At 43.5% G+C, this 27381-nt stretch overlaps 1 protein-coding gene and 2 pseudogenes across 1 annotated transcript in view; 2 read left to right on the top strand and 1 right to left on the bottom strand.

Annotated features, from left to right (window-relative positions):
• The window catches only part of SLC23A2 (solute carrier family 23 member 2), a 97237-nt gene that overhangs the window by 6139 nt on the left and 63717 nt on the right, over positions 1 to 27381 (bottom strand). The window contains exons 6-15 of the mRNA XM_006921620.3: positions 26967 to 27055; positions 25896 to 25966; positions 24757 to 24938; positions 15167 to 15287; positions 14492 to 14648; positions 11124 to 11271; positions 9851 to 9956; positions 3555 to 3684; positions 2700 to 2837; positions 476 to 571 (exon numbers count right to left, since the gene is read on the bottom strand). Of these exons, the coding sequence (XP_006921682.1) occupies positions 476 to 571; positions 2700 to 2837; positions 3555 to 3684; positions 9851 to 9956; positions 11124 to 11271; positions 14492 to 14648; positions 15167 to 15287; positions 24757 to 24938; positions 25896 to 25966; positions 26967 to 27055 (1238 nt within the window). The remainder of the gene's footprint in view (positions 1 to 475; positions 572 to 2699; positions 2838 to 3554; positions 3685 to 9850; positions 9957 to 11123; positions 11272 to 14491; positions 14649 to 15166; positions 15288 to 24756; positions 24939 to 25895; positions 25967 to 26966; positions 27056 to 27381) is intronic.
• On the top strand, positions 1895 to 2013 carry LOC112471123 (annotated as a pseudogene).
• On the top strand, positions 16192 to 20033 carry LOC102896129 (annotated as a pseudogene).

Raw genomic sequence — 27381 nt, 5'->3', positions numbered from 1 at the left:
CAGGTACTTGCTGGCTTTTGGTCTTAGGCAGCTGGGGCCTGCCTTAGGAAGGACTCATCTGAAGGACAGGCACTCCAAGGAGGAGATGTGCTGTAGGCTGCTACCAGCTGGCTTGGAGGAGTATGTGAACAACTCAGTGCAACCACACTGCAGGGTGCTGGGTAGGGCTGTGTGGGGAGGGCAGGCAGTCTGGACTGTGCCCATGGCATCGCACTGCCATTTAATAACCATGTGCGAGGCATTTATCTGCTTTCTCTGAAAAGTAATTCAGCAAGGAAGTAACAACTCAATAAGTTTATTAACAAAAAACTGATTAATGAAAAGAGGCCGGGAGTGTCATCTTAACCACTTTTTAGAGGTGGGTTTTAATCAGTGATGGCTTTGAACTTATTCACTCTTCCTGGTTCTCCTATCTATTTGGCAAAAAAAAAGTAATCCACACATGTGATAAGCATGTTTGACATATACCACATACCTGGGATGGTGTTGTCCAAAATAAAAGCCACACAGCCTCCTACAAACATAGCAGTTGTGAGAAGAACATTCAGCACTTGATCGATTCCTGTTATCCCTAGAAATGAACATAGCAATATGGTCACGGCCAGCCAGGACAGGCCTGCCCTTGCCTGTGAAAGGAGTACTGTGCTGGGCCCTAATCTCCAGTCAATGCAGTGCGTGAAAGTATTTTGTGCATGTGTAGATAAATTTTTGCCAGTGATGCTTTAAACTACTATGAATACCTTCAACAATGATCAAAAGGCATCGCCATAAGGAAAATTCCCAACAATGGTGCACAGATGATAAATCTAACAGAGTGAGGTTCACCCTATAATGAACTATGAAGCCATCGAGGGTATTTACAGATTTTTATTAAAAAAAAAAAACCAATATAAAAGATGGCTGTTGTAAGGCTGAAGAAACTACAAAGTGAATAAAAAGACAAGAAAAATATGTGTGGTATCTGCAAGTGAAGGTTTTTAGAATCCTGTGTTACTAATACGTGCTTAGCTGCTTTTAATTAGGAGCAACTAGATGTAGAAACATGGCCTCACGTGAATGTGATAAATTAAAATGTCAAAAGAATCTCCTTGTTATTATTGAAGTTCATATGCTTTCTCTACTTAAAATACATTAACCAACGATTCCACTCCTAGGTGTATACCCCCCAAAATCGAAAATAGTTACTCAAACTAATACAGCCAATCCTCATTATTGGTAAAATTTTTTATTTGTGAATTCACCTACACACTAAAATTTATAGTAAAGCCAAAACTTCTGGTTCTGTCACAATCATTCACAGACATGCACAGAGCAATAAGAAGGCTGTGATATGCCGTATGGAGAAAACACACGTGTTAGGTGAGCTTTGTTCTGGCATCCGTTAGCAATGGTTCAGGATTTGCTAATTCCATAGAACACAACTACCACAAATGAGAACTGACTGTACTTGCACACCTATGTTCATAACAGCATTAGTCATAACAGTCAAAAGGTAGAATCAACCCAAATGTCCATAAATGAATAAATGGAGAAACAGATTCTGGTATATTTGTGTATATATATATATATACAATGGACTACTATTTAGCCATAAGAAGGAATGAAATACTTATACATGTTATATCATGGATGAATCTCAAAAACATTATGCTAAGTGGAAGAAGCCAGACACAAAAGGTCACATATTGTAGGATTCCATTTATATGAAATATCCAAAATAGGTAAATCCACAATAACAGAAAGCAGACTGGTAGTTTCCAGGGGCTGGGAGAAGAGGGACTATAGGAATTAACTGCTTAATGGGTATGGAATTTTATTTTGAGGTGATGAGAATGTTTTGGAAACGAGATAAGAGGTGGTGGTTACAAAACACTGTGAATGTACTAAAATGCCAGTCTACGGCTATGCTACCCTGAACAGGCCCTATCCCGTCTGATCTCAGAAGCTAAGCAGGGTTGGGCCTGGTTAGTACTTGGATGGGAGACCACCTAGGAAGACCAGGTGCTGTAGGTGTGCAAAAAAAAAGAGAGGGTAGATTATAAACTGACAAGGTCCTTACAATCTGTGAGGTCAACCAAGGGTTGCCTCACCTAAAATAAGTAAATAAATAAAAATAAATAATAATAAAATAAAATGCCAATCAACTGCTGCTCATTTTAAAATGGTAAATTTTATGCTATATGAATTTCACCTTGAAAAATATAAGCATATACATAAAATGGTCCCCAATTCTGCATAAAATGCCAGAGTAATAACTATTTCTTAAGATGGTTTCCCTTTATTCATTCTTCATGACGTTGGGATAGTAAAATAAAAAAGAAGGGGTTCAAAGTACATAGAGTTTCAAGAAATTATATACTTTAATATAGCCTTATTCTAAGAAATGAAAAGGTTTTACACAGAGGCATTCTCCCTAAGGAGGGTCCTGGTGGAAGGGGGTAGTGGAGAGGGAGGGAGAGAGGAGAGAGACAGACAGACAGACCTTAACATGCACATCAGTGATGTGCACATGCCAGCTCATGTGAGAAATACAAAGGGCTTCCAGATAAACTGTGGCAAAGTGAGATTAGAATGAAATACACAGACAAACATCCACCAAGACAATTCTCGAAGTTCCAAAGTCCTCTCTGATGAAGAGCTGTTTGTAAACTGGTGGCTATAGCTCCAACTCCCCACAAGATTCAAAGTGTTTTGCCTACCTGTGACGAGAGGGTTCTGTCTGAGGTAACTTGGAAGGACCAGCCCAAAGAAGATTGAAAATCCAAGCACAAAGAGGTTCCGGGAAGAATTTAAATCGATGAACTGCAGGTTGGAGAGTCCAACAGCTGTGATCATACCTAAGGAGAAAACATCAGACGGCAGGTTCCATTAGCTCACGTGGATGAGCTTACAGCATGGGTGACAGATGACCCACGGCCATCAAAGGCAGACTTCCTAAAATGTCCTTTCTCTGTCCCATCATAAGTAGAATGCCAGTGCAGTGTCAGACAGGGGGGTTAGAATGTGATCACCTGGGTCGCTGATCCAAATGACCTTCAGCCTAAGCATCCTCTGGGCTCATTTAAGGGCATAAACATCACACTTTCTTTCCACCAAAAAAAAAAACAAAACCAACTAAGGACATTAGTTCCTCCTCTACACACATTGCAATTAAACTGGGAAACCCACCCAACTATTTGGTCCCTGATTACAACTAAATGGCACAAAGATCAGAGGCTCATTGTAAAATGGTCAGTTTTAAACAACCCATTCAGATGGAAAGATAGGTTGAGTTAAATCAATTAGAAATACCATTTAGAGAGACTAAATTTCACCTCGTTTTTCCTAGCCCCATTATTCTACTTTTGGCTCTACCTTCAACATAAATTCAGTACAGAGAGTGATGCAGGTTTTTATGTTTTGAAGGTGTGTCCTTTTGTATTTCAAAACAGAAATTTATTGTTACTTCCAATTTTACCGAAAAGATTTAACTAGCAAAAAAACATAACCCCTATGAAAATGGGAGGAAAAGGAGCCTGAGAGGGAAGCCGGCCATCAAAGAAATGGAAGTTTACCAAAGAGAGTACAGAAGAGGGCGCCAAGCACAGGATCCGGGAGGGAGGCGAAGAGGGCGCTGAACTTCCCGATCATGCCCAAGGCCAGCATGAGGGCGGCCCCGTACTGTATCACCCGGCGACTGCCAACCTGCAGGACACGCCAGAGGCAGAGATAGGCATTTACCTCTGAGTTCAGCATGAATTCCCCAGGCCCCTTGGTCACAAGTGTGACAAAATCCTAATTCAAAACCTGGGTTACTTTTAAGATTGTTAGTTAAGAGAGATCAATTTCATTTTATAATGAGGATTGATCTCAATGCACAGTTCCTAGAAATGACCATACAGACACCAGAGTAAAAAGATTCCGTCACCTTTCCTCATTCTTGTCCTGGCCCTTCTCCTCCCCTTCACTGTACGGGGCCCCCAGGACTCGGCCTTTGTTTCGCTTGGCCCTGGGTGATGTCACCTGAGCATGGACCTGCTCCTGCACTCAGACCGTGGGTTTCTAATGCCCACAGTCAATGGCTGAGATGAACTTCTAGTCTTTCAAATGCAAACTGCAAAAGCTACCCTTTGCCTCTGCTTCTCTTTTGGGTTCCTGGCATCGCCCTTCACCGAGTTAACCTGCCCCAAAGCAACTCCACCTTCCCTGCACCGCGAATCAGACAAGACCCCAAAAGTTTCTGGAATTTTCTCTCATGTTGTCTTACCTGTGAGAGGGGGCACAGACTAGAGGACACAGACTGCAGAATTCTCAAGCCCTACGGCCTGGATGGCATCCCTACCCCACCTCTATCCATGTGACTGGGGCAAGCAACTTAGTCTCTCTGGGTGGCAGGATCCTCACCTCTTTAACCGTGTGGTTCTGCTTCGAGGATTAAATGAGACATGTAAAATAGTTTGAACAGTGCCTGGCAAGCATCGGGCTATTCGATAGCCTACCACCTGGGCTTGCAGCCTCTGGCCTTTTCTCTGCCCACCTGTCCTCTCCACTGGGGTGGAATGACCTTCTAACGCACTGGCTTAGGAGGTCATCCCTTAAGTCCTCTGGCGCTCATAAAAAAAACACACTTCTCAGGCTCTTCCCAAGGGAGCCAAGCCCACTGGCAAGTTCCTTGTCCAGCCCCAGTCACGCTGGGGGCTTACCACCTAATCCTCAGTGTACCAGGCAAGCCCAGGCCTGCCTGTCTGGAACACCCTTTCCCACATCCCTCTTCTGGCTGGTTCCCAGACACAGCCTTCAAAACACTACCCTCTGCAAAGCCTTCCCTGATTCCACGGCTAGGCTCCTCTCCCAGCGCCCCTCCCCACCCCACTCTGGGCTTCTGCTGCGCCACTTATATCATTTCCCACGTGGTCTTATCTTTATCTGTTAAACCTGATCTCTACCTTCTAGAAACTTCTGTCTAGTCCGCTGTCACCCAGGTAGCAGGAGGTGGAACTGGCACTCGGCTCAAGAATCCTGCATTGCTGGCCCCTACTCTGTGCTGCCTCTCCCAAAAAAATAACCTGAGGAGGTAAATCAGATAACAAGGGTTCCAGAAACATCTGGAGGGGTGTCCACAGAGCTTTAAGAATGATTCACAATAATGAAAAGATGGCTACTTACATTTAATTAAAATGAAATGAAATCTAAAATTCAGTCTCTTAGTTGCACTTGACACGTTTCAAGTGCTCCCCAGGCACCTGTGGCGGGTGGTGGCCCCCATGTTACAGGTGCAGAACACTGCCACCACTGCACGATGCTCCACTGGACAGTGCTGGTCTAGAGAGTCCAACAATTTCTCAAAAGACCCAAGGATCAGTTGATTAAGAATGAGAGTTGAATCTTACTGAGCAAATGAAGAGGTGACTGTCCAGCCAGAATCAGCACTGCTGAGACTAGAGCTCAGGCTTTATTGTTCCAATCCACAGCTCCTCCCATACAACAATGAATGTAGGGAAGCAGTGACAAAGGTCAAGAAACTGGCAAACCCAGTAAAAATGACCTACCATTAATTGGCTGTATTACGGGATAAAGAAGCCTTTTATTTATAAATGGCTCGTTTTTCAGCAAACACTTTTAAGGACCTACTACGTGACAAGCACTTGTTTGAATAGGGGAAGGGGTACAAAGATCAGTAAGTCAGGTGCTAATAATGAGACTCATACTCTTGCCATTGTTACAATGTGTGGGAACCCAGTGGGAAGAGAAACTGAAGAGTTGGAGAGGGGGTCCCCAGAGATGGTCTTGAGGGATGAGCAAGAGTTTACTGGAGAAAGAGCATCCAGGCAGAGGGAGCTGCCTGTGCAAAGCCACCTCCTGGCAGGGTCAGGCAGCCCTGTTAGGTGTGCAAGGGGAGGGCTAGGCTGGCCCCAGGGATGCCTGAAACAAATCTTACATGAAAACCATGCATGAAAGGCTGATCCGCCTCAGCTGTCAAAAACAAAAACACAAGGAGCAACAAAGCCATTCTACTGTTCAACGAATATTAATTGAATGCCTATTACATATTCTGTTCCAAACACCAGACACAGCCCTAAAATTCCTGCCTCCCGGTGCTCACACAGACCCTTGCATCTCCTTCCTGATGGCCACCCCCTGGAATCTCTTCCTCACCTCCCTCCTGACCTCATTCCTGAACTTTGGCTCTGCCTCTAGGGCCACTGTTTCTGACTTTCCAAAGTCTTCAATAGCATGGAAGCAGCAGAGGAAAAATGACCTTCCTCTGGACACCACCAGAAAAATACTACAGCCAGAGAGACGGTGTCCAGTCCTAGAAACAAATTTACGGCCCAATACGGAGGCACAGGGTGAGGAAACAAAATGGGGTACCTACAGCCAAGCTGCTAAATTACTACCATCGAGTAGGTTAAGGCATGAGGAAACGGTCCTGTTATTGTTCTAACTAGCCTGGGAACTTAAACTTTTGTAACTTTCCAGTCACGTCTCAATGCCTGGATATATATCTGGATATATACCAGCCTTCCAGATAATGCTTACCTGGCCATCAGGTGTGACCAGACTTCCTGGCACCCATCTTTCGGACCCCCTGACATCTGACTGATAATCATTCTGGAACAATCCTAGGGCTAAGAATGAAAGGCTGATAATTCTCAAGAATGTACTTTTTACGGTAAGAACTCTTGACTTTTCTTTCTTCTTCAGAACGCTTCTGGGTTTTTGCCTGGCTGTGTCCCCAGTCTGCAAATTCTAAGACCCTTGCACTAAGTCTTTATCACTGTAGCCAAAGTCTCTGGGCTTTTTGAGTTCGTTTGACAGTATCATATAAAGACGGTATCTGTAATTTACTGTGAACCTACCACAAGCTGGACTCTGCTTAGTGCTTCACACCAAGTTATTCATTCCAGTGCCTTGCACACTATCTTGCTGACAAGGGCATGGAGGCTCAGAGAAGTGATGTCACCTCGGGAGAAAGTGATGGAGGCAGGGCTGGAACCCAAAGCAGTAGCAGTCCCCTCCCACCATGTCTGCTCCTCTGTGGGACAGATGTTTGCACACACTCAGCAGAGGAGTCCTGCAGCTGGAATCTGACCCCTTAGAACTTCAGAACATACAACGGGGTAAGCAGCCTCAACTCCTAGTCAAACGGGTTAAAATTCCCATGGACATGGAATGGCATAACTGGATAAAGGATAACAAATAGTATAATTGCCAAGAAATGGAGGCAGATTCTTTGGACAAGCCATAGATCACCCTCTTTTCTACATGCTCTGGAAGTCTGATACAAAGACCCAGACCATTGCCATTCCCTAGAACTTTCTGCACTGACAGAGGTATTCTATATCTGTGCTGTCTTTTGGCAGCCACTAGTCAGTCACAAGTGACCAATGAGCCCTTGAAATGTGGCTAGTGTGACTGAGGAACTGAATCTTTCATTTTAACTAATTTAAATTTAAACAGCCACATGCCATGGCTACTACCATATTAGATAGCGCAGATCTAGATCTAGAATCATCAGGTTTCAGATCTCAATTCTATTCAGAAAAGTGACTTGTCCCAAGTCTTTCATCTAGATGACAGGCACAGAGTCCAGAACTTGTGCCTTCTTTTTCCTGGACAGGATCTCCCATTGGCTGCACACCTCAGGCCACAGAGAAACTGATGTTGCAAGTCTCACTTCCCCATCCCAAGGCGCCTGTGGAGATGGACGGATTGTACCCGCTTGTGAGCCAGGGCAATGGAAACCGATTCCAGGGCTGACACTGCCCTGAAATAAATGCCATCTTCGCTGAGGAAGTGACCCAAAGTGATTCTGAGGGAAGATCAATTCAGTTCATTAAAAAGCCCTGGCAGGTTGCCTTTTAGAACAAGCTGGCACCACTCAAAATATAATAAAAATAATTATTCCCCAGACCACCTCAATCCTTGATTAGAAGGGAACCTCAATGAGCAGCACCACTTACTCCCTACAGCGACTCTGCCTGCCGATGACGTGTTTCAAAGGGTACAGAAAGGGAGCTGGCTTGCTCAACTGCCTTCCCCTGAAGTTCCCCCATTTACAACAATTTTACTTGATGCTATTTAAGATTAGTTATATGTCTACGGGTTCATGGCAGCAAATTGGCTCAAGAGTGAGTGGCTTATGCCCCATTTCTGTGTCCATGCGATAGACACTCTGTGTACTCAGCATCTGTTTCTCACCACTGGTGGCAATAGGTCTCAGGGATGGCACTGGAGAAAGTGCCCATCGGGCAGCCCTCATGAGTGCTGCGCCAGGAGCCACAGGCAGCAGGTGGAGCCATCTGCACACTTGAGGCTGAACTCGGTGATGAACTTACAGGAAAACCAACCAATGTGTCAGGCATGCACCGTGTATGCCCTATTCCCTCTCACCTGGATTTGTAGTCAAGATTCACCAAACTTAGTATTTGGTTTCTTTTTATCTGACTATAGAATCTCCCAGAGAGCTGGGCAGCGAATTTCTAATTTCACAGAGGTCAAACAGTTTTAGAAGGCTCCAGCTTACACCCAAGTTCTCAGGACACAGGGCTCAGGTAAGGAAGACCTGTGACCCATGCATGCTGTTCTGGATGGTGAACCAGTTCTCACAGTCTCTAGCTGCACATACAATGGTTGGGGGACCAAGAGGCATTCCTCAGCACCCTGGCAAACAGTACACTTTGGCCCTAGATAACTGGAATATGAAGTTTACTCGCTAGCAATAAATTTGGAAGCCCAAGAATAAGTGTCTTCTTATAGAGGCTGGACTGTGGGGTGGGACAACCCCAGGGCCACGTGTCTGTGTACAAAGCTGGGTGGGGAGGAGAGGCAAGTAGGTGGGACTCCTGACCCTGGCCTTGTTCAACCCGAGTAACTCACTACGGCTTGTCTAATCCACTCCACAACTAATTTCATCTGAAAGAGAAGGATTCTGCTGTGACAACTTAAAAACCATATTAATTCTTTACTAAAAGAACAATTTTTTTTCTGTAACAAGTAGTATCATCTCTCATCTAGAACTAGTGCCATCTCCTAATTGGTCCCTGTTTCCATCCCCTCCACCACCCACCGTGGTCACCTCTCACCACAGCAGCCAAAGTGGTCTTTAAAAATAATAAAACGAAACAAAAAAACAGATGGAACAGTCTCTCTGGGGCACCCCCTTTCACTTAGTCGCCAGCAGCCTACAGGGTTTGCGTGACCTAGTCCTCGGTTACCTCGATGACTTCATCTGCTCTTCCCTGTCCCCGCCCCTCACTGGCCTCCTGCTGATCTGCCACATACTACACTGCACCCAAGACAGGGCTTTGAACTGGCCGTCCCCTGCCTGAATGCCCACTCTCCAGGCATCTGCACAGCTCTATGCCTCCCTTGCCTCGTTCAGGCCTTGGCCCAAGGCCATCTTATCAATGAGGCTTAGCCTGACCACCCCCATTTAACACTCACCCTCATTCCCCATCCCCCCACCCTGCCCCATGTTTCTGTCATACTTAGTATGCTTACTGTTTATTGTTTGTCTTTCCCTGCTACAATGTAAACTTCACGAGAATGGGGCTGTTTTTCTTTTTTATTCACTAATGCATCCCAAGTGCCTGGAATGGCAGGCTGGCACAAGGTTGAGTGCTTAATAAAAATTTGTAGAATGCAAGAAGGAATAACAGCATCTGAGAGCCTGTCTACCCAGGCCAGCCAAGGGAGGAGAGACCCCCACCGGCCTTCCAAAAACCTATCAATGGAAAAAAATAAGGAAATGTGGGGAAGGTGATCTCAGAGTTGGGGGTCATCCTTTTGGAACTCAGGTGGTCAGACCAATCAGTGAAACGAGTCGACGTTTAGAGGCCCAACTATTTAATTAAAAAAGTACTTGTACCTTAGTAATTCCCAAAACTCCAATGTTGGGACTGGATGAAGTAGAGCCATTCCCAGTACCAAATATGCCATCGAGAACACAGGAGAGACCCTCCACGAATATCCCCCTAAAACGTAAAGGAATGGGGGAAAGAGAAACATTCATTCAATGGGGGAGGCAATCTACAGTATGCTCTAAATGACCATGACACAAAGGCCTGGTCCACAGATCTGCAGCCTCCACACACCCTGGGAGGGGGAGCAATGCAGAGTCTCAGGCCTGACTCCAGACCTGCTGAGGCAGAGCTTACACTTGAACAGGATCCTTCACTCTCATTCAACTTTGAGAAGCACCTCTGTCACCACACATTAGACAAAGGTGTTCAAACAGAATTCCAAATTAAAGGATTTTAGCCAGAAAACAGAGCCATTTGTTGGGATCTAAGACAAACGTGGGCCGTCCACTGACTGATTTGATTTCTTTGCTATTAATATATAGTTACATCAGGAATGACATGTTTTGTAATTCTGTAAACATTGATGCTTTTTAAAAGAATCAATATACAAGTAATATAATCATATGCAACAGTTCTCTTGGAGAAAGACATAAAAAGCAGGACTGTAAACTCTAACATTAGAACCATTGCAAGAGATGCTAAGACACAACCCATTACATCTCATCACACACAATCCCTTTCGGAGGAGCAGCAGCTGCTTGGGAAAGAGGCGCCAGTGGGGCATTGGGAGTGTGGTGATCTGGGCTATTTTCTCTTCTCTGAAGCCTCCATAGGGTCCAATTCACTCTCAGCATATAGAAACTAAAGACCAGGTGTGCTGAGAATCTAAACCCTACAGCTCGTAAACTTCTAGATTCTGCAGACTTCATTTATTCTTGCTTTTATCTCTCCACATATAAATTATAATTATGAATAGATGACACAGCATCTACTGTTCAGAACGGCTGGGAAAACAACAATCAAAAGAAACATATATTCATGACCCCAAACCAAGCAAAGAACAATGGCAGGGTGTCACTTATTTTGATGAGTTTAAAGTCTACAGTGGTCTCATAGAGAATGTGTTAAGAAAGGAAGAGAATTCTGCTTGGAGCTACAGATGAGGAATGAGAGAGCAGGGGCAGTGACTTGCCCAAGGACAAACAGCCAATGAAAAGCCCTAATACTTGGCTGCTTTCATGCTGAAGCACTTGGCTTCTTCTCCAAGATCTTCCAAACCAAAGAGCAAAGTATTGAGGTACTGCGCCTGATGAAGAACTCATTTTCTCAGACACGTACCTGTTTATTGCATGGATAGGGGGCGGTGGAGCACAGGACAGCCGTGCGCAGGCGTAGTAGTCCCCGATAGACTCAATGATACTGGCAACAACCGCGCTGAGCATGCCGATGACACCAGCCGCAGAGATGGTGGGCAGTCCCCACTGAACTACGTAAGGAAAACAAACATGAAATTCTCACTTTCTTAGAGGGAGAGGCAAAAGTTAGCAGGATAGCGAGTCATTCAGAACTTCAGGACTCTGTAAGACCCACTCAGATTTCAAAACTAATGGAAACTTTATTTTTAAACCTAAGTCACCAATGTGTAGGTGCCTGGGAATAGTTCCTGAGCCAGTGGAAGTTGGCCATACCAGGACTCGTCTGTTCTATGTCCTTATTTAAAACTGTTTGGCAGGAAGAGGCAGGTGTTTCTCCTGCTTCAAAACCACAGTGTCTACTAAATTACAACTTAACATAGCCTGCTGTGTTGGGATAGAAATTGTATGAGAAGGATTTTTAACCCTGCTGTGCAAAGTGTGGTATGAACTCATGGTGCCCTTGCACTGGGGTTGGCATCAAATGAAAAAAGCATTAAATTAAAAAAGCTGAATTAAATCCCAACAGTAAAAGCATGACACAAAGTAGAGACAACCCTTAAGTAAACCATGTTATGGAAAATTAGATAGATTCCTTTTAAGAAAGCAAAGAGAAACCCCCGGTGGCTTCATTTTGAGTCCATAGATTTAGTTAGTTCTTCTTTAACTTTAACTTTAAAGAAAAAAAAAAATCTCTTTTTGAACCTTGAAAGCCATAGATGTTATTTAATAAAAATAGCATGAGGAACTTTCACTGTTAGAATGAACAGATTTCTTTGATAAAGTACCTAGACCTTTCCTTGAACCCTTGAACCCTGTATTAGTTATAATACAGCTACTAAAAATAAAGCACAGTGGAAAAGGAAAGATAGATAAAATGGTCTCTTATGCAGGAGCCAACAACGTAGTTCAGAGAACAGACAATGAAAGATAAAGAAACAGTGTAATGGGCAGACATCAATAGAAGGCAATCCAAACTGGGTCACAACGAGTACAAGTTAGGAAGTCAGGAAGAGGACAGTCCCTGCCCAGGATGGTTCTGGGCAGGCAGCAGCCTGAATGAGCATAGTAGATGGGCAGAACCCAGTAGAATAAGAATGGGCTGGTGTTTAGAAGAGGGCGTGTGTATGGCGTGGCACAGGCAGGTTTAGGAAGGGCTCGACATGCCACCTAGAGAGGCTTGGCCTCTGTCTTGTAGGTAACAGGGAGCAACCTTGGGTTTGGGAAGAAAAAGATGACACACAAAGTTGTGCAGAATATGCCTAGAGTGTGTATGCGGGCAGAAATGCTCCCTCCTGGGGCTACTTTACCCTGTGTGAGAAGAGAGAGGATACAGCGGTGGCCTGTGGTTAGAGGGGCAAAGTGCACGTCCACGGAAAATAACAGAGCATGCTCTATGCCCGCCAGCAGCAACCTTGGTCAACATCTCATCTCCAGGAGAGTTTGGAACAGATTTTTCTCATACAGATGATTTATTAAGCAACGTTCGTATTTTCTAAATAATTTTTTACATAGTTATCTTGTTACTAATGTAGTGTTGTGGTTTCATTTTAGTGTCTTGATTCGGGCGAGGTATTCTTTTCTTTTGTCATTTGCTATTTTTCAGAAATTGCTTTTTACTTTCTTAAGTCTCTATACGTTTACTGTTTTTTTTTTCCCCTTTTGCCTAAAAGTCTTAATTTTGATGTATAAAATCTTTATTCCATCTGCTTCACATTTTAAATTCGTAATCTTATAAATTTCGATCCCTTTTCTTTCAGATAAAAAACCTTGTTGGCTTCCAGCCTTCTAGCTAGCCTGTTGTTTCATCTCTCCTTTTAACTAGAACCTTTAATTTATGTTCCTTTACAGCAAGGCTTCTCAACTTCAAAACTGTTGACATTTTGGACCCCAAATCTGTATTTTAACAACAATCCAGGTAATTCTTAGCATGCTAAAGACAGACAACCACATATCGGAAAACCGGTGTCCAAATTAAGCTAAATCATGAGAATAAAGACTACATCCTTCTGGCTTTCTGGGTGGCTTTTTCCTGGGGGAGCTTTGGCAACAGGGCAGCGCATGGCAGTTAAAAGTTGTCAGGACAAGGAGCTGGACGGCACCGGTCTCTTGGCACGTGCGCAGCTGCTGCTCCTGTGCAGACCACTGTTTTCCTCCTTGCACTCATCTCGGGAGCCGCCTGCACAAGCGGAGGACCACCCAGCCTGTGCCGTGGGGGCTTCCTCCTACCTGCCCTCCCATGCCTCACCAACTGACTTTTAATCTCATTTTATCGCAGATTACAAGTATATTTATGAATCATGCATTTTTTAAAAGGATAGGTATATATAAATATATATTTAGACCATATGATCTGATGAGAACGTTATTTTAGAAAGACTATACTTCTTTAAGTGTCTGTAAATGTGTCAAGAACAGAAGGAACAACTGTCAATGTGGCCATCATTTAACATGCCTAGAACAGTTGTCTTTGACCCAATCTTAATATTCTTGGCTTTTCTTGCTTTCTCTCCTTGTCACTGTCATTGTAAAATGCGAAGATGTGACTGCTTAAACAGGGGAATAAATTAGCACTACCTGACTAAGCTTGGGCTTCAATTCTAATTAAAACGTCAAGTGCCAGAACAGTCTTCACAACAGAATAACCAAGCATTAATGACCACTGGGTTCAGAGAGTCACTTTTGGGGAGGGGTCTAGAAGGTGGGATACATGAATCCAAGTGACACCTCAGCTGGCGACTGGCCCCCTCCTTGCCAAAAGTTATCTAACATTTAAATTATAACTTATGATCCATCTTCCACCCATCTGTGAATCAGTTTACTTCTGACAGCTATGACATTTTTAAAAAGATTACAGCTGCCCATTAAAAGATAATACAAATTCCATCATACTTGAGCAGTGTGCTTGCTAATCTTCATGCCCCTCCCACTCAAGTCTGTTCACTTCGGTGGCCTGGGTTCTGTGTAGCTACATACTTACTTTCTAAGCAGCTGCCCTTAAATCCTATAACCATCAGATCTCAAACCTGGCAAGAGACCCCTTCGCCAGGATTTCACCCTAGTGGAACCAAAAGAACCAACTAGTTAATCTGAGAAGGGAGCTGGTTAGTCTCTGTGTGTTAATTATGGTCTCTAAGGACAGGGCTTCCCTTTTTGTGGGGTCGAATCCTCTAACGACCAGAACGATAAGACCCTGAGGGACAAAGAGGCTTTTCCTGCTGTCAACTTCCTACTCCGCTGAGCTGGCCCCTCGTGAGCTCCTGAACCCTCTGGCCAACCAACCAGAATACTTACACGGGTATGGGACCTTAAACCATGGAGCCACCAGAAGCACGCCCTGCCTGGCATCTGTTCGAGCGTAGAAGCCATACTTGGTGCTGTCAGGAGGAAAGACGTCTGTCACTGTGAAGATGAAGCAGAGCAGCCAGGACACGAGGATGGCCAGGATGATCTGAAGTGGTCGAAGGAAAAGACTCGATCAGGCCAAGAGGAGTGGTGGTTGTTGGCAAAACACATGCCTTCCTACATCTGAGTATAACACCCCCAGGATCTACCGCTGTCAGTACTTTGCTGAAAAACCCTGTGACAGATTTGCTGAAAGCCTATTATTCCTTAAATAGAATCACATTTAGAGAAAGCAGTTTTATCCAAGTAGAGTTACTTTAACCTTAGGTCTAACTAGTAGAATAAGGATAATGGACAAGGTGCCTGCCAAGGCAACGTGGGGTTAGCCCTCTCAGTCCCAGGAACTAGCAATGTCCTCTTTCGCACTACTAAGGATTTCAGAATTGGAAGCTGCCGCCACTTTTAAGTCCATGACGACGTGGGTGGTCATTAGTACCCCAATGTCGCTGCACAGACGTGGTCCCCTCAGGAGAACCTGCTTAAAACCTTCCTTTCACATAAACGTTGTACATAATGAACCAAAGGCAATACTGTCAGGAAAGATAAAAAAAGGTGACAACTCACAGGGAACATTTTGAAAAGCTGCAACTTGTACGCAGTCCATCCTTTCTTGGATTTGTAAATTGGGAGAGGAAATTTAACATTTCTGGCATACTGAGAAAATAGTAATACTAGGAAAATTGTCCTGAGGAGAGAAAGAAAATAAACTATGTTAAAGGCCGTATGTCTGTGTTTTAAAATATTGCTCAAATCTTCAATGGCAAAAGTGACTACGTGTGATCAACTCATTTCTCTATAAAGCTGCTTGTGTTCTTAACCGTTATTTGGGAAACTGTCTTATGGCAACGCCGTTTTTGGAATGATATTAGAACTCTTTCTCTTAGCGTTACTTGATACAGAAAGGAAATTATTATGTAAATGCCTTGGCTAAATTTTCCTTAACAGAACAAGAAAACCCAAAGAATGTATACACTGATGGGAAAAGCTCACACTATGTAAGGGAGAGAGAGAGGCTGTCAAATATAACAAAAAGCCAGTGTAATTATAACCACAAATTAACTGAAAAACAAGCAACTACCACACGAGTGTGCACATAGACGCACACGCATACGTGCAAACAGTGAGGACGGATCCAAAATGCTCACAGGGATTGGCTTCAGTTGGCAATATGATAACGCAACTTTTTCTACTTTTCTGTACTTTCTGATTTACTTAAAAAAGCATAAATTACCTTTAAAAAGCAAAAAGCAAAGCTTCAATGTTCAAGAAAGCGATATACAGAATTCCATATTCACGCTAAGAGGTTTCGTGTGTCAGACATTACAGGAAAGTCTCCCCACCCATCACCTCACTGTTCTGCAGTGGCTTCTGTGGTCATCTCCTTTAGAGAGACAAAGCCAGCAGTCCAAGGTCATGCAGCTACAGCTTGAAGGGTGGGCAGGCCAAGGGTCCAGCTCTAGGGCCTGGGCTCTGAACCACTTTGCCACACGGATCATAAGGGCTGGGAGGCCTGGGCTGGCTCAGAAAGCCCTTTCACCCTGAACCCCACACGCCTGACCGAGATGCCCTGAGGGCTGCAGGAAGCAGCAATGGCAGGTGACTTTCCTGCAACAGGCCCGAGACATTCTCCTCAGTCTACTCCCGAGTGTGGCAGGTGTGGGATGGCTCCCCATGACTGAAGCAATAAAGGCATACACACAATGGTGTGTTTCATCATCCACTGGGAATCACTCTTTGACTTACAACCCAAGACACAGTTGGCCGAAGAGTGGGTTCTCCATCAGAGCTAAGCTTAATGGTTCCTGGGTACAGTTCTAATTGCTGAAATGGAATTATCAGCTCTGATCTCGCTGGTCAAGTGCAGCTTTCCTGTCATGTATCTAATGAGGTACGAACAGTAGCCGGCTGCAGAACAGGCCTGTGCTGCTTCACCATCTCCCCCACCTACTTGGGGCGTCGAGGGTCTCTGGCCTACCACAAAGTCACCAGGCCAGTACCAATTCAAGGTTGAAAACACTGAAAACATACATAGTGCTCAAGTTATTCCAATTTCCCTGGGGTGGTGGAATTTAACAACAACTACTACAACAAAAAACGATACGGCAATGAAGGATATTAAAACTGCTTTGTTTTAAACTTAGACAAAAATGAAAAATTCAGGTTTTAAAAAATGCTACCGATTAATTTCAAAGTGAACACTCTGAGATCCCAAAAGACCCCAAGTCTGCTATTATTATTATTTTACGTGACATCCCACGGGGCAATTACGCCTGAACTGTGGTGTTCGCTTTTCAAAGCCTGTTTATAAAAGGTAGGGGGACACATACAAAAATTCAAGGAAGGACACCTGAATCTCAGGCCTAAATCTGGCAGTGCAAGTTGAGTGAATGGGCTAGGCAGATGAGAGCTCCATTTTCTTCCCATTCTAAAATCCATCTACTTCTAATTTATGGTTATCCTCAAATACACCTGTGGGGCAGGCAGGGCAGGCAACCCCACAGCAGAGGCAGAAGGTGGGGAGGGGGGCGTGCCTATGTTCACACACCTTGGCCGAGCAGAGGAGAGACAAGGGTCTGAGCCTCAGATCCTCTGGCCAGAGTTTGGTCCGCCATAGCTGGCTCTTTCTACCTCATGTTTACATGTCGCTTCTTTGTTGACCTTTCTTTTACCTTACAAATATTTTTCAAAAAATACGTACTAAAATGTAGGAAAATTATAAAAGGCAGATAAGTTAAAAAAAAAAAAAAAAAAAAGGACAAGATTTTAAAAAAAAAAAGGACAAGATCTTAAAGATCTCTCATCATCCCCACTGGGTGACAACCATGGAGCATTCTGGTCTATCACCCCATCGGCTTCCATTCCTGGGATATTGATGTGTCATCTGGGAATAGAGAGGGAGACAGGACTGCCTGAAATCATCTTTGTCCTCAGAGCACGAACATGTCATCCATCATCTGACCCACAGTGGAATCATACTTTACATGCCACTTCCCAACCAGCTTGTAGCCCTGTTAAGGACACAACCTCAACAGATGGAAATCTGAAACAGCACCTTAGCGACTGCTTAGCATTCAGCCCTATAGCTGTACCGCATCTCGTTTAACAGTTCCCACACGGTGCGACGCTGGGAGCAACAGAAACACGGTGATAGATCACCCTTCCCCGACCTGCCTCAGTATCTCCTTACAAGTTCCTAGGACTGGGACGGATCTGTCGAACAGTAAACACCTGATTAAAAAGCTTCTGATACAAACTGCCAAATATGTACAGAAAGGTTGGGTGAATTTACAGTTCCACCCAGGGACCAAGGACATTCATTTGCTACTCTCTGTAACATAGAGTCTTATCATACTTTCAAATCTCTACCAATTTAAAAAACTTCATCATCTTATAATGGCAAAGTTGTGTAAGTATGCTTATATTTATGCATGAACAATATAAAATATAAAAGAATATTAAAGTTTTACTAATCATGAGATTTTTTAAGGGATGGGGATGGGTGGAAAGGACTACTACTTTAGATTTCCCTGTTTAATTACTGTTAAACTTCAAATGACTAGAATTTAAATACATTTGAGGGTACAGATAAAATGAGATTTCTTCTGAGTGTTTGGTGATGGTACTGGAAGGTTCATGTTATACTCCTCTACTTTTGAATAAGTTTGAAATTATGCCTAAGAAAAGTAACGAAAATGCAAGTTTTCTCAGTAAAAACACAGTTCCCAACAAGGACCTATGCATGGTATTAGAAATGTTAACACATTTACTCTCCAGAGACTGTCTCTAAATGCCACCTCTTTTGGAGACCTAGGACCCATGTTGTAAAACCTAATCCATCACCACTACCCCACTGCCCACAGAATCCCTGTGAATGTGCATTTTCATATGCACTGGGGGAGGGGGATAACCCTTTTTTACACATTAATCGGCTATTTGTATTTCTTAAATGGCTATTCATATTATATCCTTCATCCATTACTCCACCAGGACTCGCTCTCCTTTAAATCAATTAGTGAAACTATAAACTGGGGACATTGGCCTTTCTGGTGAAATTGGTTATATTTTCCCAGATTCATTTATAATTTAGTTTCAGTGGTTTTTGATATGAGTTTTAAATGCATTAGAAGTAAAATTTACTGATCTTTTCTCATTATCTGCTTTAAGATCCTGTCTTCTATCTGTGGATTCCAAGAAATAAGCATCGTTAAAAAGTCTCCCCTCCTGCGGTCGTCAGGTCTAAGTCAGTCTCCCAAGGGCCCAAACGGCTGAGGAAGCTCTTCATCGGAGGTCTGAGCACAATGAGTGTCTGGGGAGCAATTCTGAGCATTGGGGAACGCTCACAGACTGTGGGGTGATGAGCGATCCAAACTCCAAGCGTTCCGGAAGCTTTGGGCTTGTCCAGTGTGCCACTTGTGGAGGAGGTGGATGCAGCCATGAATGCAAGGCCACACGAGGTGGATGGAAGAGCTGCAGAACCAAAAAGGGCCATCCCAAAAGAAGGGTCTCCAAAACCTGGTGCCCAATTCACTGTAACAAAGATTTCTGCTGGTGGCATTAAAGATGACACTGAAGAACATCACCTAAGAGATTATTTTGAACAGTATGGGGAACTGAAATGACTGAAATCATGCCTGACTGAGGCAGTGGCATGAAGAGAGGCTTTGCTTTTGTAACCTTTGATGACTATGACTCTGGAGACAAGACTGTCATTCAGAAATACCACATTGTGAAAGGCACAACTGTGCGGGAAGGAAAGCCCTATCAGAGCAAGAGATGGCTGGGGCTTCCTCCAGCCAAACAGGCTGACGTGGTTCTGGAAGCATCGGTGGTGGTGGTTTTGGTGGGAATGACAGCTTCGGTCATGGAGGAAACTTCAGTGGTCGGGATGGCTTTGGTGGCAGCCGCAGCAGTAAAGGACACGGTGGCCGTGGGATGGCTACAATGGATTTGGTAATGATGGAAGCATTTCTGGAGGTGGTGGAAGCTACAATGATTCTGACAATTACAACTATCAATCTTTGAACCTTGGACCCATGAAAGGAGGAAGACTTTGGAGGCAGAAGCTTCTATGGTGGTGGAGACCAATCCTTTGCCCAACCATGAAACCAAGATGGCTTATGGCGGTTCCAGCAGCAGCAGTAGCTACGGCAGTGGCAAAAGGTTTTAATTACTGGCAGGAAACTAAGCTTAGGGGGAGAGGCGAGCCAGAGAACAGGGAATCTACAGGTTACAACGGATTTGTGTTGTACAGTGGTGACAGGGCCTAGCCGCTACAAAGACACGTTTTAGTCAACACTCGTGTATGGGCAAATAACTCTAACTTGAGGACTGTATTTGTGACATTGTGTGACGGTTTATTTTAGTTTCAGTTCTGTAGAAAGTGTAGCGGCATTCCAGCAAAGGGTATATTAACGCACTTTTTTTTTTGCATTCATGCTGTTGATTGCTAAATGTTAACAGTCTACTCATAACACTGAATAAATGTATCTTTTTAAAAATGTGTTGTGTAAAGTTAGTCTACTCTGAAGCCATCTTAGTAAATGACCCCAACAGCGCGAAGTTACAATCCCTTTGGGGGATGCCAGTTCCATTTGAAATTTATTTACAACCTGCTTGGGTGCAGAAGCCATTGTCTTCAGAAACCCTGGTGTAGTTGAATTGACAGTTATTCTGTTATAACGTGAAGTTCACCGTTAAAAGGGTCACCCAAGCAGTCATGAAGTTTATTTGGTTATTAATGATTACTGGCATATACTATGCAATATATCTAAAATAAATTATGATGCCAGATAAAATTATAGATGGGGATGAAACTTGTGTATCATCCATTATAATATGTAATGAATAAACAATTTAATATACTCTTGGGGGGGAAATCTTCCCTGTTTTAAGATTAAATATTTATATAGGTTTTCTTCCAGCACTTTTTCTACATTTAAGTCTTAATTTAACTGAAATGTGATTTGATATAAAGTAGGAATCTAACTTTTTTCCAAATAATTATCTCATTTTTCCCACACAATTCTTCCATTTCCCACCGCTATCAAATACGACTGCATCATATACTAAACATGAACTTTATCTTGGTTCTATTTCTATCCCTCCTGTTCTACTCTGCCAAAGTCATTACTGACCTAGGACCACTCTCGTTATTAAGCTCTGGAATGTGTTTTAAATTTTATAAGGGCAAGTCACCATTTCCTTCTCCCTGACCTTTCTGGTATTGATCCACATTATTTTATTTTATTTTCTTTCACATGGGTTAGCACATCCAAGATAACTTTAAATGATACTAGTGATGATAAACATGCTTATCTCAATTTCTGATTTCAATAGGTAGGCCTGACTTGTCTTTCACCACTAAGAATGATGAATGCTAACACTTTGCAGCAGGGCTACAGGTTGAATGATTGTATGTATCACCATGGTTTTTATTAATAAAATCCACATGGACCCATAATGGATTTTATTAATACATTTTCTAATATATAATCATCTTTGAGTTCTTGAAATGACACAAAATGTATTGTTCTTTTATTGTATTATCTGTACCAGCATTTTCCCAAACAATGTTCCAAAGAACATTCCTCCTGGATGTTTACAGATAGTATTGTAAAAAAAAAAAAGTACAATAACCGTGTGCAGAGCTGGAAACGAAGGCCCTTTTTTCAAGAGTCTTGTGCATACTTGCGTTTTAAAAGATTACAAGGAGCCTTAAGTAAGAAAAACGCTGAGCTTTAGCGCAATACTACCTGAACACATGTAAACTCAGCTCAGGGTTTTACACAACCCCAGGAAGAAAGAATTGGTCAGACTCTCCCTTTTGTAGTAACTCTGTCAGCATTTGACATTAAGATAAAATTGACTGCGAAATTCTCTTCTTTCTCAAAGCTCCAGAACCGTTTAAATGGTGCATGTGTTCTCTTTTCTTTGAGGATGTGATACACTCACTGCCTAATCACTGGAGCCCAGGGCTTCTTTTAGGGATAAAAGTCCTTCGACACACTCCTGACTTTTCTCGTGATCACAACTATGCTCATGTCCCGTGCTCCTCCCCTCACTTATTCACAACCTGCTTACCCAACACTTCTCTGTGACAGATGGTGAGCCAGGGTGCTGGGGGTGCCATGGTGACCAGCACAGAGCTGAGTCTCTGCCTTTACAGAAGTGACACCTCGAGTACAAAAGATGAGCTCTTGCAAACGCAAAAACACGAGAGGAAAAATGAAAAGCTCGACAGAAAAATTCACAGATAAAACTGAGGAAGATTCCCATGAATAGAGAAAAAAAGATGATGAGATAAAAAACAGGAGAGGAAAGCAGAGCGAGAGTTCAGGAGGTCCAAAGAAAGAGTTCAGGAGGTCCGACATTCTAGAAGTTCCAGAAAGAGACAAGCATGAATGGAGGGGGGGGAAGGCATTTGAGAAATAATTTGAGATCATTTCCCACCTCTGAACACCTGAGATTCCAGCATGAAAACACCCTGAACGCCCAACCGGGGATATAAACAAACCACCAAGGGGCGGGGGACGAGGTTTCGGACACTGGAACGATGAAAAGACCTCACGGCTTCTGGAACTCTAGCATGTGTTCTACTGGAGTTTCAAAAGGAGGAGACAGGGACCAAGCACCTTCCAGGACTGAGAATGGACAGGAGGGAGCAAAGAGAACCTGGAGACTGGTTTGGAAGCAATGGTCAAGGGTGAGGCTGGTCAAGGGTGGTGGCCGCGAAGACCCAGAGGACAAACCCAAGATTTTGTTGTGAAGGTGGGACAGAATGGTGGGCTGTCCATGGGGAACCGGGGAAAGCGAAGAGTCAAGGATGTCTGCAGGGTTTCTAGCTTAGAAACTGAGGTGTTTGTGCCACTGAGTAAAAGGAGGGTGACAAGAGAAGGAACTGGCTTGGCGGACAAGGAGGGAATCAAACATTTGGCGGTTTCTTCCTTTACAGTTTGAGATGTTTTGTATAACGGCAAATGGAGAGGGCAAGTCAGGGGCAGGATCTGTAAGTCACCGACCTAACAGCTGTTAGCTGATTCCGTGGATGAGATGATCTAGGGGATGAGCACGTGGCAAGGAGGAGGCTCAAGATCAAGTTCTGATGAGCCCAACAGAGCTTACGGTCAGAGGAATTAATTTTAGTTATTTATGCTTTTCTGGAAAACCATTATTATTATTCATTTTAATTTGGGAGGAGGGAGTATAGATTTAACTCATTCTCCCTGGACCTACAGTTTTATTCTTCTATTTGTGCAAGCAGTCCCTTCTAATCTAATTGGCCTTGCCAGAAGTCTGTCTACATGTTATTCTCCAAAGGACCAGCTTTGGGATTTGTTACTTCTATTTGTTTCATATTTCTTGTATCTTTATTAAGTCTTTCCACCTGCCTTCATTGGGCTCATTTTTATTGTTTTTCTAGTTTCTGGAGCTAGCTCTTCATGTACTTCATTGGCCTTTAAGGTAATAAATTTCCTCAAGGACAACTCTGACTACTCTGTAAAGTGTGATTAGTGCTGTTACTATCGTTTTTTAAATTATCAGCAATTGTGAAGACGTTCCAATTTCATCTCTGACTACAAATTATTTATAACAGTGAGGTTTTTGTTTTTCGTTTTGTTTTTTAGCTTCTAAGTGAGCTGGGGATTTTGTTCACCCTTTTGTTGGTTTCTAAGATAACTGAATGATGGTAAATACAATTTCTCCTTTTTAGAGCTTAATACATTTCACTAAATGAACATTCTTACAAGCCTTCTACACACCCAATCTGGTGTGGAGACTACTGGCCAACTTTTAGTGAAATGAGTAAATTAAGAATAATCCTGGATATTTTCACATATCTTAATTTGTAATGATATATGGGCTCCAATTATGCAAGAATTCACTTTATTTGTACATCATGTTCTAACACAAAGAAGCAGATTTAGTGTTATAGCTTAAGTTCTATTTAGGCTATATGGGTTTTGAAAACCATCTCGGCCACTTACTAGCTGTGTGATCCTGGACAACTAACTACATCACTGTGTCTCCCCTTCGTTAGCTGTTAAATGAGGGTAGCACCGATACCTACCTTAATTTATAATAATACAATAAGTGTTATGTAAAGCACCGATGCAGAGGCTCAGCAAGGGCTGCTTGTTATTGAATAATTACAGAATATTTCACAAGGCAAAACAAAAACAACTGGAAATGCTCTTGTGTTATTAATTTGCTTTAGAAATGTTACTGGTTCTCTATTATATGATCGGCTCTTACATATGCTCTGTAGACACACAATGTGTCTTCTATTTGTGTGTTCTGTCTGTGGTTTTCAGAATTCCACGCTGCTAATAATCTTTTATTGTATCATCATCAAAGTCTTGAATGTCTTTACTGTCATCACTTAAAGAGGTAAGCAGCCTTTTTAATGGGCTTAAAGTTCTATGCAAGGACCAGCACTGACTAGTAGGACTCTGGCCTCCCCACAGATGTGCAGAACTCGGCTTGGCCCGGGGAGCTATGTCTCCGTCAATGCCAACGAATCCTCCAGCAGCCTCTCCCTCCTGCCAATCTGGAAGTATTTTTGAGTCTCACCTAAAGCAGGGGTCCCCCACTCCTGGGCCATAGACCGGTACCAGAACCAGGCCACACAACAGGTGAGCAGTGGGCGAGGAAGCAAAGCTTCATCTGTATTTGCAGCTACTCCCCAGCGCTAGCATTACTGCCTCAGCTCCATCTCGGATCATCAGGCATTAGAGTCTCATGGGAGCAAAGGTTGGGAACTGCTGACCTAAAGGATTCAGGTTCTCAGTATTTCAATTTATACGCAGGAGACTTGTCATGACCTCAAAAGTTAAGAACTACTGACACCACCATCTTACATCCTCTCAAAGTTTGAAATCTTATAGCGCTTCCCCTACACATCACTGACAAATGTGTCTTTGGCATACCTTGACGGCAAGTCACTTCCCAATCTCTGGGTCTAAAAAACCCTTAAATAATTCCCTGGCACAAAGCAAATAAAGTTTAAACTATCAGACTATTCTTACTTTAAAAAGCCCCAAAACTATCTCCTAAAGTCTGTATAAATGTTCCAACAGCCCAAGAGGCTTGTCCCTCGGTGGTGGAAAGAGGGGAGGTTTTTACTGTCCACCACTGGGTGGTCTCGGGATACTTACAGCATGGCGATGCCCCAGTGCTTCCCTGCTCTCTCTCCCGCTGCCTGGAAACCAGAGAGGCCAATGAGGGCCACCGTGGGCGTTATGGTCAGGGGCCCAATGTATTTCAGCAGAGCACCAGGCAGGCCTAGGAGGCCGATGACCACTTCTATCAGTGAGGACATGATGATAGCCCCCTGGATCTGGAACAAGAGAGAGCACAGACATGACAGTAAGCTGCTCATACATCACATGCTCAAAGTGTAACCACAACCGATAATTCTGCAAGGCACTGAGTTATAAAACAGGCAGGACACAGCTGGAAAATTCCCAGGAATTCCAAAAGAAACCAACGGGTGTGACTAGGGCCTATCAAACTTAAGTATGCCCTGACTAAAGTAAGAATATTATAGAAATGGGCACTGGATACAAAGCCAACTTGCCATTTCCATTGATAAATGAGACAGACGTAATTCATAATTCCTATTTAAGACACATGGCATTCAAAACCAGCCTCAAAGGAACACTGCAGTATAAAGCTTCTTGACTTTAAAAAGTGAGCCCCTGCAGCACATTTAAAAGATAGTGTTATTGACAAAAACTCTGAAGGAATGTTTCTCCTGTGCAGAATGGCTGTGCTGGTTCTAAACTAGTGGTGAATGATCTTACAGGTTCTGAAAGATCTGGGTAAACTGTCAGCCATTCTTCAAGGCTGAAGACTCCCAGACCTATTCGAGTGCACTGTAGTAAACAATTATCTTTAATTCTTTCCACAAATACAGGCAAATACTGAGTCCAGAATGACAGTTGTGCCGCCTGCTGACAAGCCTCTGTTGCTCCATCCAAGGGAGCCACGCCCTTTGGCTGGTTAGGCTGGAGGGTGTAAGTGAGCAGGTCTGTGGGTGCACCAGAGGAAAGAAGGAGGGAAATGAAGGGTGAGAAACAATCCTATCTGGTTGAGTAAAGCATTTCCACGTGCTTTATTTCGTAAATTTAGTTTAGTTACACTAACCTAAGTTTAGTTGAATAGAAGTAAACGTGTCGGTAGATGAAAAGAAAAGAAGGCTTAGTGCAAGCAACTGCAGCTTCTTGGGCACAACTAACACTGAAGCTGAGCGGAAACACAAAGAAGCCACAAGCAGACAATGCTCATCTTTTACCTCGCGTATCCGGGGATACCAGATGTGCTCTGTGTGTAACAGTTCTGTTGTTCCATTGGCAACTGAAACATCTTGAAAACAAAAACAAAGACAAAATTTTTCTTGGAGTGACACTGATGTTTCATAGGACACACTCATTTTACTCTTTTTAAGAAGAATTTCCTCCTTGTTTTAAGTATATTTGTACAAATACCCATCCCTGAAATTCAACAGTACGGCTTACCATACTGAAAGGTGGGTTCCCCAGTGCTAATTTAACCAAATTTATTCATCGACTGAGAGCTCCCAGCATGTCAGAAGCTGACTGAACTGGTGATGCACGTTGCTAGTGGCAGCCTCACACAAAGACCAACCTGTGCAAGCAGCTCATTGCAATGCCCAATAGCAAGGTTGCCTAAGGTTGTGAAAACCTAGATAAAGCAGAGAGCCTTCTCCAGTTCCTAAATCCAATCAGTGGTCACAAAGTAACTCCTAGGAGCAAGGAAGGAAATGAAGGTTGGAAAAACTTTGCTCCCAGAACTTAAAAATCGAACAGTATTTTAAGAGTACAACAGGTCTGGTTTTCTCAAACCCCCTATCTTATCTTTTCCTGACTTTATAGGGTTACTTAAGGATCTTTGCAATCACTAAGCGGGGAGGAAGGGGATGAAAGTCATTTGCAGAAAACCAAAGCAGCCAGATCCTTAAAAAAGCAGAGATGTTTCAGAGAAGGGATGCTGATGCGACAAAGAGAATGATTACTGGTGGTTCATAAAATCCACTGAAAGAAAGAGGCAGAAAAATAGCACAAATATTTTTCTCTTCATTCCCATACTTATCAATTTCATTAGCATAGAGAAATGAGGTCCCTTCTGGTCCTTACTTGCTCTGGGATTAGGGATGAACGAGTGGATAGAAAGAGAGAGACAGAAACACGATCCACAGATTGGAGTGTTCTAAGCTGTTGGTTTGTATGTTCTGTGCCTAATTCCAGAAAGGATTTAACACTGCTGAGGGCAACATGTCCAGGCCTCCCTTTTATCACCTGCATTAAAGGACCCCAATGACATATGTGGAAATAACTGCAATTACCTGTGGTGTTACATTTCCATTTATCTAAAGACAGGATGGCTCGAGCAGGGGCCAGAAATGCAAAAGCACTGGCCTGAAACAGGGGTAACCTAAAAGAAACGAGACCAAAACCATGATCACGGCATCAGGAACTACCGAGGTAGTTCACTATTTGACAGCTTAACAGTCTTTTCCATAGACAAACAGCCCATGAGTAAATGCAGGCACACCTGGAAGAAAGAACCCCCAGTCCGCAAAGATCTCTTCTCCATGCAGCCAGGGCCGCTGGCTTCTCCGTCCTCCCCTCCTGCTGCTCTCCCCCCAGGGTGGGCCACAGGGGAGCCCTATAGTCAGCACCAGCACCCAACACTGGCCCCTGCCATCGCCGCCTCTCCCCTTGGGGTTAGGGGATGTTGGGCATTTGGGCATCTCCTTC

Source organism: Pteropus alecto, unplaced genomic scaffold (assembly GCF_000325575.1).
Source record: "Pteropus alecto unplaced genomic scaffold, ASM32557v1 scaffold45, whole genome shotgun sequence".
Taxonomy (NCBI): Eukaryota; Metazoa; Chordata; class Mammalia; order Chiroptera; family Pteropodidae; genus Pteropus; species Pteropus alecto.
This window is presented reverse-complemented; position numbering and strand designations above follow the sequence as displayed.